At 41.4% G+C, this 18813-nt stretch overlaps 1 protein-coding gene and 1 non-coding gene across 2 annotated transcripts; both read left to right on the top strand.

Moving 5' to 3' along the window:
• Positions 1-267: 267 nt before the first annotated feature.
• TRNAR-ACG (transfer RNA arginine (anticodon ACG)) lies at positions 268-343 on the top strand. The gene has a single exon. It is a non-coding gene; the product is annotated as a tRNA-Arg (tRNA).
• Positions 344-4361: 4018 nt separating this feature from the next.
• On the top strand, positions 4362-8264 carry FABP7 (fatty acid binding protein 7). The gene is made up of 4 exons (XM_066371791.1): positions 4362-4633; positions 5083-5255; positions 5865-5966; positions 7909-8264. Exons 1-4 carry the CDS (start codon positions 4561-4563, stop codon positions 7957-7959), a joined length of 399 nt encoding a protein of 132 aa, XP_066227888.1. The 5' UTR covers positions 4362-4560; the 3' UTR covers positions 7960-8264.
• The last annotated feature ends 10549 nt before the right edge of the window (positions 8265-18813 follow it).

Below are 18813 nucleotides of genomic sequence, written 5' to 3'. Positions count from 1 at the left end.
TGGTTTGAGCGTGGGATCGTAGACAGAACTCCATGATCACTGTCTTGAGCCCACATCGCTGGCTTGAGCCCAAGGTCACTGGCTTGAGCAAAGGGTCACTGGCTCAGCTGGAGCCCCCAACTCCCTCAAGGCATGTATGAGAAGCAATTGATGAACAAATAAAGTGCCACAACTATGAGTTGATTTTTCTCATCTCTTTGCTTTCTCTCTCTCTCTCTCTCTCTCTCTCTCTCTCTCTCTCTCTCTCGTTAAAAATAAAACAAAACAGCCCTGGCCGGTTGGCTCAGCGGTAGAGCGTCGGCCTACGGTGCAGAGGACCCGGGTTCGATTCCTGGCCAGGGCACACAGGAGAAGCGCCCATCTGCTTCTCCACCCCTCCCCCCCTCCTTCCTCTCTGTCTCTCTCTTCCCCTCCCGCAGCCAAGGCTCCATTGGAGCAAAGATGGCCTGGGCGCTGGGGATGGCTCTGTGGCCTCTGCCTCAGGCGCTAGAGTGGCTCTGGTCGCAACATGGCGACGCCCAGGATGGGCAGAGCATCGCCCTCTGGTGGGCAGAGCGTCGCCCCTGGTGGGCGTGCCGGGTGGATCCCGGTAGGGCGCATGCGGGAGTCTGTCTGACTATCTCTCCCTGTTTCCAGCTTCAGAAAAATGAAAAAAATAAAATAATAAAATAAAATAAAATAAAACAAAACAAACAACAAAATGGATTTCAATAATCAGAGCAAATAACCTACTGTTTGAAAGAAATTATTCTTAGGTATAAATCTTTTGGTTTTTGAATAATTAATTAAAAATAGTAAGGTTAAATGTGTCAGTTCAGAGAATTATAAAATAGTTAATAGACTTTTCCTAAAAATTGTAGTACAGAAATCTGTATAGCAATATTTTCTTCCACTTATTACTAAATTAACACACAACAAAAAACTGACTCAGAATTGCTGGGCTTTTATATTTTATATAAAGTATGAAAGAATCAGAATTATAGAAATATATGCTTTCAGTTAGAATAAATATATCATCAGCTCATATTCCTTATCTAAAGAGTAGAAGAAAGAAATGAATATAAACAAATATTTCAGGACCACAATCTACAAAGAGCTAAGATAAAGATGTCTATCACATGAGTCCTGCTCTTGACACTCTTACATTTTTGGACTATGAAAAAAGCATATATTTAAAATATGCTTTTAAATATATTTAAATATGCTTTTAAATATATTAAAATATGCTTTTTAAATATATTTAAAAATAATGCTTAAACATTTGGTTTGAGAACCTCTAACATAGAGAATGGGTTGCTTAAATGAATTAGTCATTTAGATTTAGCAAAAAAAAATAGTTTGTAAAAAATTTATAGCTTCGGCTGGTGGGTTGGCTCAGCGGTAGAGCGTCGGCCTGGTGTGCGGGGGACCCAGGTTCGATTCCCGGCCAGGGCACACAGGAGAAGCGCCCATTTGCTTCTCCACCCCCCTCCCCTCCTTCCTCTCTGTCTCTCTCTTCCCCTCCCGCAGCCAAGGCTCCATTGGAGCAAAAGATGGCCCGGGCGCTGGGGATGGCTCCTTGGCCTCTGCCCCAGGCGCTAGAGTGGCTCTGGTCGTGCAGAGCGATGCCCGGAGGGGCAGAGCATCGCCCCCTGGTGGGCAGAGCGTTGCCCCTGGTGGGCGTGCCGGGTGGATCCCGGTTGGGCGCATGTGGGAGTCTGTCTGACTGCCTCTCCCCGTTTCCAGCTTCAGAAAAATACAAAAAAAAAAAAAAAAAAAAAAAAATTTATAGCTTCAGGGCCTTGGTTCAAACGCTCAATTAATACCAGAGGGTGTGAATAGTTTTATTTCAGGCTTTTTATGGTGGCCTCTGGCATCTTCAGGCTCCTGACAGCATAACACCAAATTGAATTTAGTCCTAATCCCAGGTTTAGGGGATTCTGGGCACTGACTGGAAACCTTGGGTTCCAGACCAGCTCCTGCCTGTCTACCCCACAGATCTGTGTTAACACCGAGTCCTGTAGGCAACTGCGGGGTTGCCATCGGAAAGGGTGAAGGGGTGGGCTTTTAAAGCCCTGGCTGAGGCCCCAGGTGATTGTAAGCATCCTTTAACGGGCAGGCGTCCCCAAACTACGGACCGCGGACCGCATACAGCCCCCTGAGGCCATTTATCCGCCCCCCGCCGCACTTCCTGAAGGGGCACCTCTTTCATTGGTGGTCAGTGAGAGGAGCACTGTATGTGGCGGCCCTCCAACGGTCTGAGGGACACTGAACTGGCCCCCTGTGTAAAAAGTTTGGAGACCCCTGCATTGCTTTTTCTGTTTGGCATATGGCACGTGAACCTCTATTTGCATTCTTACTCCCAGCCCTTCACTGTTAGTGGCAGGTCTGGATTAGGCAACTTTAAGAATGTTATTCTTTAACCTGAGAGCAGGAAGAAGTCATTTGGAGCTTAACAGGAGAAGAACAAGATAACATTTAGATATTTAAAAATACTTTTACTATAGCATCATTGATATAAATTTGTTGCACATAGTTATGTGCACTCCTGATAAGTTTTGACACACCAATGAAACCATCATCAGAATTGAAAAAATGAAAAGAAGATTTTTTTCTTTGAAGAACATATATTCGACAAGTGACTTTTATCTAAAATATACCAAGGACGTAAAATTCAGTAAAGAGACAAACAACCCAATTGAAAATGAACAAAATATCGGAACACTCACTTCATCAGAAAGCATACACAAACATCAGAGAACCGCATGAAAATGTGCTCAACACCTTCTGTCACCAGGGAAATGCCAATTCGTATTTTACAAGGTCCCTTAGGCTTCAGTGCAGTGAAGAGACTGGGGAGCAGGAGCAGCTGCAGAAAGAATAGTTACAAGACTATTGCCATAGATCTAGTAAAAGAGAGTGGTTCCTTGAATTAAGATAGTGATTGTGGGGACAAGGGCAGAATGACAAAATAGGGAAAAATATTCAGGAAGTGAAATAGATAGTTCTTGACACTGACTTTGATTGCAGAGGGTCAAGAGTTAGAAATGATTTCAGGTTTTCTGGTTTATGCAGCTGATGGGCAATAGTGCCATTCACAAACTTAGGGAAGCCAGGATGAAGAGCAGGTGTGGGGAAGATTGAGTTTATGTTGAATGAGCTCCTTGCGATACTTCTGCAGCCCCAAAGTAGAATCACGGAACTGGCAGTTGGAGTAAGATGCGTTCTGAGCCTTCTCTTATACTTGGTGTGGACAGAAGTTGAAAGGCAGAGTGGACTGAAGTTTAAATAGGAGGAAAAAGAAGAGCAAGGCTTGCCAAATCTGATTTCCCCATTCTGAAAAGCAAGAAGGGAACCTGCTTTTTATCCACGGTCAACACTAATAAAGCAGGAAGGAACGCTGGATGAAGCTGAGGTCCCGAGAGCTCCTTTAAATGCTCTACTTGAAACCCTCGCGGCATTTTACCAATCTTGGGGTGCCCTGAGCTAGGACAAAGTGAAGCCAAACTCTTCCGAGTCTCACTGCTCCTCCACTTCCTAACCTCTCCCATCGCTAATTCCCAGTTTCTATGTAGATTACATTTATGTAATTGTGGCCTCAAAAATTTAAAAAAAAAAAAAAGTGTTATACCGCCGGTTATTTAAAATCTTAGTAAATGATCTGTCCAGTTTCCCCACATAAATTATACATATAACTTGCTGAAGGAGGGTAAAAAACATTCTTTTCTTTATTTTTATACTTCATTAGTGAACCCTAACCATATTCTTCCTTAGGTTCCCTTTTCATCTTAGTCTGGTTCTCACATTCTCAGAAGGCTCAATGGGATCTTTAAATTCACTCGATTTGTTTTGGGAAGAGGCCAAAATGAGTTCGTGTCCCCCTGCTACTCAGTCAGAACAGCCTTCTAGCTATTCAATCTAAGGAAGGCGTTTACAACTTTCCCTGCTTCTTTTCCTAGTTTGGCATGCTCTAGCTCGTATTTTGCTCTTTCTGTAAATATAAGAGAAAATAAAAGACACTATTCAGCCTCCATTGTCTGAAAAGCCTGGCATTTCAGTGGTTTTCTTTAAGGGGGTGTCCTCATTTGTGGAACCAGCTTTGCCATTAACGGAAATCAATCTGAATGTCCTATTGTGCATCTTTTTTCTTTCCTCACAGTCTGAAATAGCCTTTGCCAAGTTTTCAAGCTGAACCTGAAAGACCCTCTCTTATTTTCTCGTTCCCTGCCTCCAGCCCTATTGAATCCTCCCAGAGCTTTCTCAGGCAGAAAGGCTGCAGTGTGAGGACTGGGAGGAACTTGACCTACTCCGCTAACCCAGTGGCCTGAGCCAATCACAAAGAGAATTGGAACCTCATTTGAGCCTCCCCTCCCACCCTCTCCCTGCAACAGCCTCCTGGAAAGGACACTGGAGGGGTGTGTTTGTGATTTAAGTCCTTGGCTTTCTGCCCACCTCTTTCCAAATAAGAAGGTAGGAGCCGCTATGAAGAAGTGCAAAGGGGTCTTCTGAATTGCAAGCATTCAAAAGCCCTCCCTCCTGTCTCTTGTATCTGTTTTCAAAGCTAACGGGAAAAGGGCAAGGATGGTGGAGGCTTTCTGTGCTACCTGGAAGCTGACTGACAGTCAGAACTTCGATGAGTACATGAAGGCTCTAGGTAGGTTAAAAAAAAAAGTTCTCTTTTTAATCTACAGCTTCAGATACTTGCAGATTTCTTCTTCACCTGTTAGATTGGCAAGTGACAAAGACTGATAGATCACACTGTTAAAATTAGATGCTAGGCAGTGCGTTTTGCAGGGAATAGATTTTTAACGTGGCAGTTGCTTGCTTTCTTGCCCAGGGCCAGATAATGGTACATTTGATAGTCTGTAGTGGATGTGAAGCTTCTGTGCCTTTGTCGTCTTCCCTTCGGCTTCCACTTATTTGTGCATCTATGTATTATTATAGCTCAGTAGTTGTAGTGCGTGATTAATGAGCTAAACATGCTCTAACGAAACTTATACTTTAGGACCTGAATTCCAAAGAAAGAAAGCAGTTCCCAGTTTTGTGAGGTATTTTGGAATACACAGTCGCTGCTGTCTGTATCGCTTCCCTTTGCTATTTCAGGTGTGGGCTTTGCCACTAGGCAGGTGGGCAACGTGACTAAGCCAACAGTGATCATCAGTCAGGAGGGGGACAAAGTGGTGATCAGGACTCAAAGCACATTCAAGAACACAGATATTAGTTTCTATTTGGGAGAAGAGTTTGATGAAACCACTGCAGATGACAGGAATTGTAAGGTAAAAAGCTACTTCTCCAGGGTGAGGGTGGCATGAGGGGATTAAAAGGAGGGATTCAGGTGGAGAATGTTCTCAGTTTTTCGATTCATAGAGAAGGACATAGAGTTAATTGTACATTCTAGCAGGTGTAGGTTATGTTTTGATCAATGGATACTTGCTCTAGCTCAAAACTTGAATCTATTTTTTACTATGTGTTTTCGCCTTATATATCAAACCTGTCTTTCAAAAAGTATTTAATAGCGTATGTTTGAAAGAATGGTTGCATTTTATTTAATCTCTCTGACTACCTCGGAATGACTAAATAGCTTATCTCTTTCTAAGGCTTTGCTTAAAGGAGAAGGGTGATTAGTCTGAAAGCGCTTGTTCAGAATTTTTATTTCTAATATATGAAGTCTTTGCATCGAGATGTAACATTTCAATTAAATTATAAATTATTACAGTTTACATAGTAATGACCCTAGAAGCAACAGAGGATATAGTACTGATATAAAAATGAGTTGATCACAACTTATTCAATTATACAAATCTTTCAAAATTTACTTCATTTGACTTTTAGATCAGAAATTGGATCTGTAACTATTGCTATGTTCTGCATTTTGTTGTTCTCAGTCTGTTGTTAGCCTGGATGGAGACAAACTTGTTCATGTACAGAAATGGGATGGCAAAGAAACAAATTTTGTAAGAGAAATTAAGGATGGCAAAATGGTTATGGTAAGTAGTGGCAATTCTCCCCTCCTTTCTTCTTTTCCCTCTCCCCCTTTTTTCACCTCCCTTTATATCCCTCCTTCCCCAATGCCTTCATCCCCTTTAATCTCTCCCCCTTCTCTCCTCCTTCCCTCCCTCCTCCTCTCTTTAATAACATTAAGTCATTAGCAAGGTTCTTTAACCATGTGTAAAGGAGAAGAAGTAAACAGATCCTAGCTAATTATTTCCTCAGCTCTGATTCTTTAATTATAGTAAAATAGGAAAAAATGTTTATTGTAGTTTAAAAATGTTGCTACTAATTTAGTTAAAACTGTGTGTCAATTTTGTAGGATTACTATGAATGCCTAACCCTCAAATGAAATCTAAATATAAAACCAACAATCATGAAAATATCTAAAGATGATTGATATTCCTCTAAGAATATCAAAATTACTAGATCTCAGAAAAATTACTTTATAGCTTCTATTATAAATAAGAGATCTTCAAATATTTTATATTTTAGTTTACAGAGGTTATATAAGTTCACTGCAGATAATTTAAAATATAACACAATATAAAAATATGAAAATCCTCTCTAATTTCTCCTCAGAAAGAACTATTTTGATGTTACAGTCTTTTTTTTCCTTTTTTTTTTACTATATAAGTTACATTTATACATACCTATTCAAAATTGGTAGTCATGTAAAAATTATAAAATAGGAAATAATTAAAAATAATTTCTTGAATGACGTGTAACACCATAAACTGGGAAAAATGTTATGCTTTAATCTAGCATCCCAGACACTGTGTGTATGTGTATGTGCGTGTGTATACACATGCTTGTGTGAACTGAGTAATGGTATTTTGACCACATTGGAATTGTCAATGTATCATTTTGCTTTTTTAGAGAATTACTTTACGTATTACTTTTAAGATAAAAACAGAAAGGTTTTTAGTTTTGTTTTTGTTATTTAAAAAAATGACTTGTTTATTCTCCTCCCCTACACTACAATCAGAGCTGTTGTAGGTTGAGATGTAAGATTTACAGATTTATACGACTTTTAATGGGGAAGTGGGGAGCAAAAGGACTGTTTTTCTTTCATATTCACAGATATTTGGCCACATTGTTCTGCAGTGATCACCAAAAGAAAGGATTCATTTCTGAAAAATTCAATCTAAATTTTCCTTTGTGCTTTTATCCCCATTTTCCTCCATTTAATCTAAAACAGAGGGTAGCTCAGCTTTGGATGTGTGATGGGGCTCAGGCAAGATTGAGTTCAAAAAAGGAGATTAAGACAATGGATGATAAAGAGGAGCACACTATACCATTAAAAATCACATCAATACGTGTAAAATTAAAAAGCCCTTAAATTTGTCAAGAGATTTTATAGCAATTGCTCAAGTTGGGTTTGACATTGAACCCACATTCCATGGACCCACCTAATCACCAAGGTTCACACAGAATAAAGCCTGACAGCCAAAGCAGTAAGAGAAGTTACACGCTTATTCTTGCCTGCTGGTTTGGGAACAAATACCATTTGCCCAAATGATTTGAATTTCTTAAAAACTCTAAGAAAGTTATCTATGTCGTCAATTGTAATTTGTTTTGAAAACCTACCATAAATTTCATTCACTTTCATTGCAGATAGTGAATTTGTTCCAATTACGTACTTTGATAATTTAAAGCAAAAAAAAAAATTCTTTTGGCCTAATTCTAGATATTTAATCTCAGTTTTTGCTTCATTTTCCTTTTAGAGACATGAACTATATGTACATGTTATTTACTCAATAAATACAAGGGTTTCATTGCATTTTGTCTTAAGAAATGAAAAGCTTATACAGCATTTAATGTTTGTAAATACTATTGTTCTTTTGCAAAATATTAAAATCATATACACGATAATCTTTAAAAATTTCAACTGCTGATGTTCCTGTCTAAAATGGTTTGGTTATCTTTTGAATCTTTCAGACGCTTACATTCGGTGATGTAGTTTCTGTTCGCCACTATGAGAAGGCATAGTAGGACTCCTGATGTGGGCCTGGGGAAGGTCTGCGATCGTTCTGTTACTCCAGTCTCAGCACTAACCTGCTATCACAGCATGCTGACCGCTAATTAGAAGGTTATCCTTGGTGTGGAGGTAGAAAATGGTGGTTTAAAAACTTGTTACTTCAAGCAACTAGCCTAATTTTGATCTGCAAATTTATCATGTTTTATAGTTTGCACTAAGATTTTAAGCCACAATGTAAGAGTAAAAGAGTGAATACATTTTATAATTCCCATTGGAATGTAAATCAAATTGGAATAAAAATCTAATACCAGTGAGAGATTTTGTTGTTCTTTTTAATATCACTAATCTGTCTGGGAAGAGTATACTAGAATTTTAAATAACATAGCCTTTCTATGGCATAAAGTAAGGCTAGAAAAGTTCACACTTTGTTTAAAATACTAATTAAAAGTAACCTAAGGAAATGTGGCTATACCACAGTTTTAGCTGAGACTTCCACAGAGAATCTGTGATAGTTAAATTCATTTGTCCGGAATGTAAAGAATTATTATGGTGGGTTGGGTTCACAAATGACCTCTTGCTATTACAAACAGAAGCAAAATGATATACATGAAAATGTCATATTTAAAGATAAATGTAATCAAAATATACAATCAAAATGCCATATAATTCAAATTCCTCGTTGAAAAGCAAATAAAGCAGTGCATTTTTATCATGGATTCTGACAATTTGTCTTCCTACAAGTAGTGTGAGCTGAATGAACTAAGTCAGTACGAATGCTGAAACGGAATGTGCACAGAGGGCATAACAGTGTTCAGTTGCTCTGTGTGGGAGTTGTTGGAGCTGGGCTGACCAAAAGAAAAAAAGTAACTGTAACTGGCAAGAGTTTACATTTGTAAAGTACAAACAGATATTATTTTTTTGTTTCATCATTTACAAAATGCTGTTTATACATTTATCAAACCTACAATGTGAGGTAGTTAAGGTAGGTGGTATTTTTAGTTTGCCAGTGAGGAATTTGAAGATTAGATTTACATGTCCAAGTTTTCATGACTAGTGAATAATACCAAGAACTGGGAATCTTGAAATTTCCCCCTCTATGTCTTCTTTAGAAATTAGTATCTCGCCCTGGTCAGTTGGCTCAGTTGTAGAGCGTTGGCCTGGCATGCAGAAGTCCTGGGTTCGATTCCCAGCCAGGGCACACAGGAGAGGCGCCCATCTGCTTCTCCACCCCTCCCCCTCTCCTTCCTCTCTGTCTCTCTCTTCCTCTCCGCAGCTGAGGCTCCATTGGAGCAAAAGATGGCCTGGGCACTGGGGATGGCTCCTTGGCCTCTGCCCCAGGCACTAGAGTGGCTCTGGTTGCGACAGAGCGATGCCCAGGATGAGCAGAGCATCGCCCCTGGTGGGCATGCCGAGTGGATCCCGGTCGGGCGCATGAGGAAGTCTGTCTGACTGCCTCCCCGTTTCCAGCTTCAGAAAAATACAAAAAAAAAAAAAGAAAAAAAAAAAAAAGAAAAAAAAAAAGAAATTAGTATCTCTGCTAACTTTTTTCCTAAAACAAAAATGCAAGATTTTATATTCTGTGATCACTCCTTAGGAATTTTTTTCCCCTCTGTTAGACTCTGGAGGTGGGGGTTGGGGAAAGAGTAAATATTTTTTCAGGACAAATATAAACATGCAATATTAACTTTTAATCAACCCAGTGATTTCAGTAAGTTTCTATATGTTAATTTAAGGTCCAATTAACTTACAGATATAAGTATGAGAAAACTTCTTTTAACTTATACAATTTATCACAACGATATTATTACCGGACTATTGTATTACTTGAATTACCATAATGAAGGGTAGAGAAATCTCAAATGCAGCTAAAGGGTTTGACATTTGAATGTACAATTTATTACTGAATGTCAAGATTGTCTGGCTAAGGTTACCGTTCCTAAAACTACAGTCTACTTTTGTCCTTTTTTTTTTTCTTTTTCTTTTTCAACACAGGACTTTATTGGTAATAATTTGCAACACAGGTTTGAAGAGCAAAGGTGGCTTGCTTATGGTGGTGAGGATAATGAACCCCAGCCTGCCCCCTTGTGTTTGTCTTTAAAAGCGTGAACCAGAGTATTGAGAGGGCGGAGGCTCCAGGGGCTCTGAAGCCTTCGCAGTGGCTTCTCTGGAAGGACTAGTTACTCTTGGTGATTTCAGCCTGTGCTCTGGTGGAAACATGGATTCTGGCATGTCTATTCTTAAAGATACAAGGCCAAGGATAGAGATTCAGTTTCAGGTCGTTATAATGAGGCCAAATAACATCCTTCTGGGATTTATTTCCATAACAACTGTCTCACAGAGTAAAGAATGGAAAGGTTTCTGGGTGGCCTAAATAGGGAAAAAGATACCCGGGACTGAGAGATCAAGAGTTGCAGTGATGAACCACATACATTTTTCTGGGAAGATAATTAACGGATATTTTTGAGCTTACAGATAGTTTTTCTTCAAGCCATATTTTATGTCAATATATTAGTGTGTCTGGTTTGCCCTTAAAAAAATATTGAACAGACAAGGAAAAATTAGCAAGCTGTAAAGCCAGAAAGCAGCCAGTACCATGCAGGTTCGCATTGGATTTGGACAGTCGGTAAAGAAACAATGGAGCCAAAAACTGATGGGCCATCATCTTTAATTCCAGCTTGCACCCAGCAGGCAAGTGAAAACACACACTGGGCTCCAAAACCCACTCACATTCAGTGCTCACAAAGCTACTGACTTATCCGAGTTTCCTAGAATCAAAAGTTTCTAGCTCACCAGCCTTATTCTCCTCAGTTCCCCATCTCCTTCCTTCTCCCTGCACAAACTCTACACCAGGGGTCCCCAAACTTTTTACACAGGGGGCCAGTTCACTGTCCCTCAGACCATTGGAGGGCCGGATTATAAAAAAAACTATGGACAAATCCCTATGCACACTGCACATATCTTATTTTAAAGTAAAAAAACAAAACGAGAACAAATACAATATTTAAAATAAAGAACAAGTAAATTTAAATCAACAAACTGACCAGTATTTCCATGGGAACTAGGCTCCTCTCACTGACCACCAATGAAAGAGGTGCCCCTTCCAGAAGTGCGGCGGGGGCTGGATAAATGGCCTCAGGGAGCCGCATGTGGCCCGCGGGCCGTAGTTTGGGGACCCCTGCTCTACACTAACTGACTTCTCACTCAACACTCCGCCATCTTGGCTGCTTCTCCTCCACGTGGCCTCTTTCTGCTCTCTGCTCTGCTCTCTCTGCTCTCTAATGCTAATCTCAGGAACCACGAGAGCAAGCTCTCGTTCTGCCCCCATTTTATAGTGTAGATTCAAAACCTTTAATCCAACATACAAAATAGGGAAGTCTCTAATACAGTCACTTCTCTGAGGCATGATGGGATTGTACCACCCCACATCAAAAAGGGTAGGAAAGGCTTAATCCCAAAACCAAGCTCCAGGCTACAACGATCCTGCCTGCCCACAGCCCACCCCCAACACACATTAATATCACTTGGGCAATGGCCTCCATGTGAGCAGCGCCATCTTTAACAAAGTGAGCATAATATATTTTATCTGCCCAACACAAGCCTAAAGACAATTTGGCCAAGAGGCCCTGGAAAAAAATTTCTGAAGCCAAGATCCCAAATACAGAAACTGGGCTAAAAGCTATCTTGTGAAGTTCAATCATGGAACCTTGACAGTGAGTAAGCAGCAGCTTCCTCCTCTTACATTTCTCTCTCACAGAGATACATACCCTCATAACGAAGTATGCCTACACCCAAACTTAAGAACATACAAATACCCAGGGTTGAGATATATACCCAGAGATGTTGAAGTATATACCTGTTCTTAGGAGGTGGGTATAAAGGAAAACAAAAGGCTATAAAAGAAAGTAGAGGGAGTGAAGGGAGAATGGTATTTCTGTCACCAGAGAAGACCTGACTCATAGGGGCTTCTCCTTTCCTCTGTTCTTGTTACACTTTCAGGAAGATTCAGGCAAGAGACAGGGTTCAGCGTTCAAGCAAAATAGGAACAAGAGGACAAACTCAACTAGTCTCAGCACCCTGCCTGTGGGGGTCTTAGGTGTTATACACGCTTAGATGCAAGGTATTGTTTTTCTGTTATCAGGGCTAATAGACAGGGTTTCAAGGTTCCTCTTTTGTAGCTTTGCTTGTAACTGTTGGGACACCTGGTTATCTTCTTTCGTCCATTTCGAGACTGCTGACTCACCTCATTTAATGGGTGAGATAAACCCTCCTTGCTCCCCTTCTTCTTCTCCTATCCGGGTAACTGTCCATCCTGCCTAACATGTCTACACATTCATTTCAACATACTGTCCTTTTTCTTAGGTTTTCAAAATGTGTAAACCATACTTTATGATTACTTAAAATACAAAATGATTTCACAACCAACTTACTTCCTGGCTTAAACAAAAAAATAAAAATTGCTATTTTTACATTTTAAAAAATCCTTTTCCTGTCTTTCAAAACTTTAGATTGAAACCGCTAATTTGTTTTGCTGTCCTTTAAATTGTTTTCTTTCATCCATTTCCCTTATTTTTCTGCTCCATTTTCTTCCATGGTTTTATGGTTGTGAATTGAGAAACTCCCCGTATTTCTCAATTAGAGAAAAAAGAAACTGATTCTGTGATAAGGTGCCAAGGGGCTGTAAAACTTAGTATTGGCAACACCATTTTAAAGAGGAAAAGTCAGGCCTCTTACCCCCTCCTTTCTGTGGAGAAAGGACAGAGAAGAATGCAGGAGCTTCCTGGCTTGCAAGGGCAACTGGGTCAGATAAGTCATAATTTAACTACAGAGCAAGGAAGATAGAAGTTACCTGAGAATCCCTTCACCTCTCTTTTCTTAAAAGCCTTTAGAAAAGAATGTTTATGTATCTTAATTAAGAATTCCTAGCCCTGGCCGGTTGGCTCAGCGGTAGAGCGTCGGCCTAGCATGCGGAGGACCCGGGTTCGATTCCCGGCCAGGGCACACAGGAGAAGCGCCCATTTGCTTCTCCACCCCTCCGCCGCACCTTCCTCTCTGTCTCTCTCTTCCCCTCCCGCAGCCAAGGCTCCGTTGGAGCAAAGATGGCCCGGGCGCTGGGGATGGCTCTGTGGCCTCTGCCTCAGGCGCTAGAGTGGCTCTGGTCGCAACATGGCGATGCCCAGGATGGGCAGAGCATCGCCCCCTGGTGGGCAGAGTGTTGCCCCTGGTGGGCGTGCCGGGTGGATCCCGGTCGGGCGCATGCGGGAGTCTGTCTGACTGTCTCTCCCTGTTTCCAGCTTCAGAAAAATGCAAAAAAAAAAAACCAAAAAAAAAAAAAAAAAAAAGAATTCCTACACACTGACTCACCCTAAAGTCATGAGAGTAACTATACCTCTAGACAAAGGGATCACGAGCCCCTCCTTACCCACTCCAACCTGTATGTGATTTGGTCTACAAAATCAGCCACAGAATTGTAGGGATTTTCTACATGATTTGGGATTGTGCCCCATGTAGCTAGCCAGCTAATTAATAAACTCCTTGAAAATTCATTTGGACCTGGTGTCTCTGTGTAACTTGCGGATTAAAGTACAGTGGTACCTTGAGATACGAGCCAACCAACATACAAAAAAAATTTTTTTAAGATACGAGTTACGACTCGGTCTGTATTTTTGTTCGAGATAGGAGCAAAATTTTGAGATGTGAGTCATGATTCAAGAAGCTGCCACTAGTTGGCGTGTTGGTGCACAGGTCCAGTATTGACATTACAACTCCAGCATCTTGTTCTTTCTCATGTGTTACCCACAGAATCAAGTCGAATCTCGTGCCCTGTACTCATTCTTGCATCATTTTTGCATTTTTTACTAACTTTTTTTGTGTGCTATCATGGGGCCAAAGGAAAGGAGTGTAAAGGACAATGGTGAGAATAAGAAGAGAATGATGTCGATAGAAGTAAAGCAAGAAATAATAGAAAAATATGAGCATGGTGTACAAGTCATTGAACTGGCAAGGCTGAACAACCGCAATACATCTACAATTTGTACCATCATTAAACAAAAGGATGCCATCAAAAGCGCAAATCCAGTGAAAGAAACTACAATTCTGTCCCAATTAAGGACAAACATCCATGAAGAAATAGAGAAGCTTCTGTGGTGTGGGAGAAAGAGAAAGAGCTGGCAGGAGATATAGTGATGGAGACTGTGATATGCGAAAAGACATGTATTATTTACAGCGACTTGAAGAAGAAAGAACCATTAGCCTCAAAAGAGGCAGCAGAAGATATGTTTAAGGCAAGTCATGGCTGGTTTGAAAATTTCAAGAGAGATCTGGCATCCACTCGGTGGTGAGGCACGGTGAAGCTGCAAGTGCTGACATTAAGGCAGCTGAGGAGTACATCACACGTTTTGCTGCGCTTATCACAAAGGAAGGCTACATCCCCCAACAAGTGTTTAACTGCAATGAAACAGGATTGTTTTAGAAAAAAATGCCCCAGAGGACTTTCATCACTGCAGAGGAGAAGTAGCTGCTAGGCCATAAACCCATGAAAGTCCCTCTGACCCTTGCATTGTGTGCAAATGCTAGCAGTGACAGTAAAGTAAAGCCACTGCTTGTGTATCATTCCGAAAATCCCCGAGCCTTTAAGACTCACAAGATTCTTAAAGAAAAACTGCAGGTTATGTGGCGTGCCAATGCTAGGGCATGGGTTATGTGGCAGTTTTTTATTGAATGGGTAAATTTCGTCTTTGGTCCTGCAGTGAAGAAATATCTTCAAGAAAATAAACTCCCAATGAAAGCATTACTAATCTTTGAAAATGCTGTAGCCCACCCACCTGGTCTTGAAGATGACATTCTTGATGAGTTCAAATTCGTGAAAGTCCTTTACTTTCCACCCAACACGACTTCAATCTTGCAACCTATGGATCAGCAGGTCATTTCCAACTTTAAAAAGCTTACACAAAGCACTTGTTCTGCCACTGCTTTGAAGTGACTGAAATAGAAATCTAACCCTTTGAGAGTTTTGGAAAGATCACTACGACATTGTGATATGTTTACACATTGTTGGCTTGGCATGGCAAGAGGTTACAAGAAGAACCTTGAACTCAACATGGAAAAAATTATGGCCTGATGTTGTTACAGACAGGGACTTCGAAGGATTCAGACACCGAGACCGAGGTAGAAGTGTTGGAGGAGATTGTGTCCCTTGGAAAGTCGATGGGTCTGGAGGTAGATGAAGGTGACATAAACAAGCTCGTCAAGGAACATAAGGAGGAATTCTCAACTGAGAAGTTGAAGGAGCTACAGATGATGCAACATTCGGAGCTTCTGCAAGAGATTAGTAGTGAGGAGGAGGTAGAGTCGGAGGAAGTAATTTCTACAAGTGAAATTAAAGACATGCTGGCAATGTGGGAGAAGCTTTCAAGTTTCATTGCAAAGAAACACCCAGAAAAAAATTCAACTAGTTGTGCTTCAGCACTTTAATGACACTTGTCACATTTCCATAACATTTTAAAAGGCAGGCAAAAGCAAACCTCTTTGGATAGATTTTTATTCAAAAGTCCTGCAAGTGAAAGTGCTGAAAAAGCAGCCAAAAAGGCAAAAACAGGTGATGATTAAATGAAAAATATGTAATGTTAAGCTTAGGTTAAGTTGAAAGTTAAGAAAGTGTACTTTTTTACAATTAAGTTTTTGTGGTTTTATTTTGAGTAAAGAAAGTGCAGTTTTAGTTTCATTTAAAGTAAAGGAAATGTAGTTTTAGTTTACATTTAGTGTTAAGAAAGTGCAGTTTTAGTTTACATGTCCACAGTGCCTGCATCCCTTCCTCCCTCCCTCCTCCTCCGCCATTCACCTCTGTTAGCCGCACTCGTCTGTTTCCAAGGTAAGAATACAGTACTAAATAACACTCTTTTCTTTTATTTCATATATTTTGTTATGCATTGGTAAAGTATACATGTGTGTGTCTTAATTAAAAACATGTCTTTTTTCATAATTTAGGATGGTTTGGGGATGTTTCACAGGGCTGAAATGGATTAAATCTATTTCAGTTATTTTAAATGGGAGAAATTTATTGAATATACGAGTTGACTGGCTTACAAGCTTGGTTACAGAACAAATTAAACTTGTATCTCAAGGTACCACTGTATAATACTATAAAGCCAGTAGCCACGGCCACCATCACAGCCTCCTGGCCCTTGCAGGTTCAGGTTTGATTCAGCCAGATGGCAATGAAACAATGGAGCCAAGAACTGGTGGGCCATTAGCTTTAATCCTAGCTTGCACCTGGTGGACAAGAAATACACACAGTGGGAAAACACTTCCCTTTCCATTCAGTGCTCCCAAAGCCACTGACTCATCCAAGTTTCCTAGAATCAAAAGTTTCTAGCTCACCAGCCTTAGTTCCCCATCCCTTCCTCTCTGCACAAACTCTGCACAAACTGACTTCTCCTTCAGCACTCTGCCATCTTAGCTGTTTCTCCTCTCCTTCACGTGGCCTTTCTCTGCTCTCCTCCAGCATGGGCTCCTCTGCCCCATTTTATAGTGTAAAAATAAAAACCTTTAATCCAATATACAAACAAGGAAGTCTCTGATACAAAGTCAGTTATCTGAAGCATAATGGGATTCCTCATGAGAGTGCACCACCTCACATCAGTCAACAGTCAAGGGTGTGGGAAGAAGCTTAGTTTTGAAAAGATCTTAGTATTAAAGGGGCAGGAAAGGCTTAGTCTTAAAACTAAGCCTTATGCTATAATGACTCTGCCTGCTTATAGCCTGTCCCCCACACCCAATGCAAACTGTAAGCAAGCAAACATATATATCCTATTTACAAACTTATTTGACCAACAAATACTTTACAAGAATTCTATGGCACCAGCTTTTGAGAAAAGAAAAGGTTTTATTGTGAGGTTGATCAGCAAGGAGACAGGAAGCAAGTCTGTCTCCTGGATCCAGGGTTCAGGGAGAGAGTTTTAAGGAGTTAGGGGTAACGAGCTGATATGTGGAAGTATTGGTGGGGCAGGTTTTAATAGGAGGGTTTTGGAACTGGACAATTTATGATAAGATATGGTAAGGGGCTTCAGCACCAGATCTTTTTGGACAACAAACCCTTCACTTCTGAAAGGATTCTGGTATTTATGTTCTGGTCATGTCCTGGTCCTTTGGTTCCGTGGCCAGGTATGTGTAGGTTGAAGTAGTGACTTTGGTTCTGGGTACAACTGGAGGTGAAAATTCTTTCCAATGTGCATGCTTCAGTTTTGGTCTGCCCTGTGAAAAGCAACTCAGTATCTTGTTAGAAACATGATAGGACCAGTTTGAAATGGTTCTGTGGTTATACAAAACCACTTTGTCTCCCATCAGAAAGCACCCTGACTTTCTCTAAAGCTTTTAAATCATCCTAAAGCTCAAGCAGGACTTCCACTGAGCTGGCAGGACATGAAACAGAAAATGTAGGTGCCTGGATTCCCATTTCAAAGCCCCTTTCATGAGACACATTCCTATTTTATTGCAAAGGATACAAAATAAGGGAATACAAAACTGGGAAAACAAGGACCTTGTCCCCAGGGTAACCTTTCCTCTCCTTGCATGTCACCATGCAGTTTAGACCCCCTGATATTTCATATTGCTGGTCATGTGGTTTGGACCCCCCCCTGACTTATCACATCTATGGCTGGTCGTGCCACTTGGACCCTGCCCTGGTTTTTACCCCCCCCCCCCCCCAGCATGTTGCTAGTCATGTGGTAGATCCCCTTGGAAGAAGAACAAAGGGCTGAAGAGTGGCCTCATGTGATCCCCATGTGGAATGAGCCTTTGCAACGCTTCTTTAAGCATTAACCCTTAGGAATAAACGCTAGATCTCAATTATGTTTCAGCTCCAGGCCCAGAAATTCATCAAAATCAGACAAGTGATGTTTTGGCTGACATCAGAACCAGCCTCACTGACTAATGAGCTACCTTGGGGCCACCAATCAGTGGAGACCAGGACTCTGAAAGGATACACCTGGAAAGCTGATGTATATACTATTGAGATTCTCCCTTGGGACCTCCCTTAAAATTCCCACCCTAAAAGTACTTAGAATGGAGGACCCAGGGGACCTCTCCATCTTGGGAGTATACCTGCCTCTTTCCTTAGCAGCACTTTTACCATTATCTCTCCTAAGCTCCTAGGGCCCTTCTTTTGCTTTTGTAATTTGTTTCCTGAGCCCATTTCTTCTACTGCTCACTTCTACCTCACTGACTTTTTAAATAAACTTTTCTTTTTCCTAACGTGAGAAGAGGGGAGATAGTGAGGCATATTCCCCACCGGGATCCACCTGGCAACCCCATCTGGGGCCCAGTACAGAGTTACTTTTAGCACCTGAGGCTGATGTACTCCCACTAGAGCTATCCTCAGCATCAGGGGGTCATGTTGGCACCAATGGAGCCACTGGCTAATGGGAGTGGATGAGGAGAGGGAGCGAGAAGTGAAGAAAGAGATGTTTGCTTTGCTTATGTGCACTGACTGGGAATCAAACCCAGAGGTCCATACGCCCAGCCTATGCTGATTCATGAGCCACTGGCCAACGCCTAAACTTTCTTTTTTTCTTTTTTTTTTTTTTTTTTTTTCTGTATTTTTCTGAAGCTGGAAACCGGGAGAGACAGTCAGACAGACTCCCGCATGCGCCCGACCGGGATCCACCCGGCACGCCCACCAGGGGCGACACTCTGCCCACCAGGGGGCGATGCTCTGCCCCTCTGGGGCGTCGCTCTGCCCCTCTGGGGCGTCGCTCTGCCGCGACCAGAGCCACTCTAGCGCCTGGGGCAGAGGCCAAGGAGCCATCCCCAGCGCCCGGGCCATCTTTGCTCCAATGGAGCCTTGGCTGCGGGAGGGGAAGAGAGAGACA

This window comes from Saccopteryx leptura, chromosome 3 (assembly GCF_036850995.1).
Source record: "Saccopteryx leptura isolate mSacLep1 chromosome 3, mSacLep1_pri_phased_curated, whole genome shotgun sequence".
In the NCBI taxonomy this organism is placed as follows: Eukaryota; Metazoa; Chordata; class Mammalia; order Chiroptera; family Emballonuridae; genus Saccopteryx; species Saccopteryx leptura.
Note: the sequence above shows the minus strand (reverse complement) of the source record. Positions and strands in the feature narration are given on the sequence as shown.

Coding starts and splice junctions, on each gene's coding strand:
- FABP7 (XM_066371791.1), top strand. CDS start 4,561: ATGGTGGAGGCTTTCTGTGCTACCTGGAAGCTGACTGACAGTCAGAAC. Junction 5,256..5,864: donor CAGATGACAGGAATTGTAAG/GTAAAAAGCTAC, acceptor TGTTGTTCTCAG/TCTGTTGTTAGCCTGGATGG. Junction 5,967..7,908: donor AGGATGGCAAAATGGTTATG/GTAAGTAGTGGC, acceptor TGAATCTTTCAG/ACGCTTACATTCGGTGATGT.